This window comes from Merops nubicus, unplaced genomic scaffold, assembly GCF_000691845.1.
Source record: "Merops nubicus isolate BGI_N331 unplaced genomic scaffold, ASM69184v1 scaffold8928, whole genome shotgun sequence".
In the NCBI taxonomy this organism is placed as follows: domain Eukaryota; kingdom Metazoa; phylum Chordata; class Aves; order Coraciiformes; family Meropidae; genus Merops; species Merops nubicus.
The window spans coordinates 1-2,272 of record NW_008626292.1 but is presented as its reverse complement, the minus strand read 5'-3'; the positions used below and the strand labels follow the sequence as shown (position 1 = coordinate 2,272).

General features: G+C 49.4%; 1 protein-coding gene across 1 annotated transcript in view; it reads left to right on the top strand.

Annotated features, from left to right (window-relative positions):
* GLOD4 (glyoxalase domain containing 4) overlaps positions 1-1,148 on the top strand; it is a gene marked incomplete at its 5' end in the record, with an annotated part of 3,852 nt that extends 2,704 nt beyond the window's left edge. Inside the window, 3 exons of the mRNA XM_008945943.1 lie at positions 184-297; positions 387-473; positions 1,083-1,148. Coding sequence (XP_008944191.1) covers positions 184-297; positions 387-473; positions 1,083-1,148 — 267 coding nt within the window. The remainder of the gene's footprint in view (positions 1-183; positions 298-386; positions 474-1,082) is intronic.
* Between the last annotated feature and the right edge of the window lie 1,124 nt (positions 1,149-2,272).

Genomic DNA, 2,272 nt, shown 5'->3' with positions numbered 1-2,272 from the left:
GGTGAACCTCACTCCTGGCTTCAGCAAAACGCCTCAGATGTCAGCAAAATAACACTGAGCAGATACTCTGCTTATATTTCTTATAATGGAGCTGGGGGTGGTGGTGGGCTGGACATGGGAATAGCCTGAGTACATCTGATCTTCCTCTGACCAGGGTTGTTTTTTGTTTGCTTTCTCTTTAAGTTGCCAAAGATTGAAGCACTGATGAAAAAGGAGAATCAGAAAATCTTAACACCTCTGGTTAGCTTGGACACACCTGGCAAAGCCACAGTGCAAGTGATTATTTTGGCTGATCCTGTGAGTCATAATGGAAATGGTGATTAGATTCGATTTAAATTTCTCTCTGCCATTTATCTTAAACTTCCCTGCTTTTAAACCTGTTTTAGGATGGCCATGAAATTTGCTTTGTGGGAGATGAAGCATTCAGGGATCTGTCCAAGGTGGACCCCAACGGTGACAAGCTGTTGGATGATGTAAGTAACACTGTCAGCACATCCCTTTTCTTTCTGATACAGTCACTCAGGGTGGAAAAAAGACCTTCAAGGTCATTGAGTCCAGCTGTTAAAAATTAATGATTATAGATACCTGTAGACTCTAATTTTCATTCCATGAGGAGTTTTTCTGAGAAGCAAGTTGTATGATCTTCCTAAGGACAACGGGTGAGTTTTCAAAGCTCACTGTGTCCTGGCTGGAGTTTCCCAGCCTCGCTCGTGGGGCAGCTGGGTTGTGCTGGGTCTCACTGGACACATCAGCAGCATTTTGGTGTAAATTGTCACAGAAAACAGATCTTTGAGTCACATCAGTGCAGCTGGCCATCCTCCCGAGCAGAGGGGTGGAGCTGTGTTCAAACTCTCCTGCTCTGCTCTGGTACCACCAGCTGCTTTATTGCTGCAGCAGAGAGCATTGGGTTTCAGCTCTGTTTTCCTTCCCAGCATGTAAATAATCCTCATCAGAATAGCTTCTTTTTGCATCAGAAGGTGCCTCTGGGGTCAGCCCGCGTGGGTGGGAGGCTGGTGGGTGTGGGCAGCAGGGTGCTGGTGCCTCAGCCACTCCCTCACTGTACCAGCATTCCCCCTGCACAGGCCATGGCCGCCGACGGCAGCGACAGGTGGTTTGCTGAGCAGAAAAGGAAGAAGGCTTCTGCCTAGCTGGGGGAAGGACCAGGCTGCTCACTCCTGCCTTGGCTTTCCTCGGAGAAAAATGCCAATCCAGTGTGATGTGCTGCATGACTCTTCAGGAAGAGGGTGCTGTGCTCTCTCGTGCTGGTTGTTTTGTTTGATTTAAGCTTGTGTCTCAGTGCTGCTCTCTCCTCTCCATGTGGTCGCATGTTTCCTTCAGAAAATCAGGCTGGGCTGTGCAGGGTGGATTGAGCACGTGCCTTCAAAACGAGGGGCTGCCAGATGAGAGGGAATCCCCACACATCTGTGTTGTTAGACTTGAAAAAGAGATTGCCACATTCATTACAATATCCAGCTCTAACTAATCAGCTGTTGCAGCTCCGAGAAGAGATTTTGGGGTAGCTGTGGCTGCCAGTACCCCGTGGCAGGGGGAGGGCTGTGCGTGGAGAGCTCGAGCAGTTCAGCTCTCCTAGTGCCTGGTTATTGGGAACTGAGAAATTACCTTCCTAAACCATGTGAATATTTTAGTCTGGAACAAACCCTGTTTTCATTCCAAGAGCTTCCCCAGCGTTTCTTGTTGGGGTCACGTTGTTGATGGGTTGTTTCCACCCCACTGGTGGTTTCCATCCTGTACCAAGGAGCCATCCACATTCCAGGCAGCACTGCACTGTTTGCTGAGGCAACTTGGAAGAAGCATAATATGGGTTTGCAATTACCTTTTGATGAGAAATTGCCTTTAGAATGACAGTGTGGGGTCTCTTCTTTTGGAATGAAGTCGCTCTGCTTTTGGTGGTGGAATAAGGGCTGGGAATACAGGGAGTCATCACCAACGTTGTCCACATCAGGCACACTGCTTGGCTTGTAATATTCCTTGCTGAAACCCTCAGGTTTCACAGAGGAGGGGGTGGGAGGAGCAGCGTGGTGGTGGCCGGGGAACGTCGGTGCTTGTAGGGAACACTTTGAGTTCGGAACAAGAGAAATTCCTGACTGTGATTCTGTTCGAACTTTCTCGTTCAAATTCAGCGACGATCGTCACCCTTAAACGAATAAAAGCGATTCGGGAGGACGGCGTGAGCGCTTCCTTCCAGCCGCCCGGCGCTGCCGCCTAATTGGCTTCTCGGGTGCTAATTAACGGCTGGGGTGGGGGGGCTGTG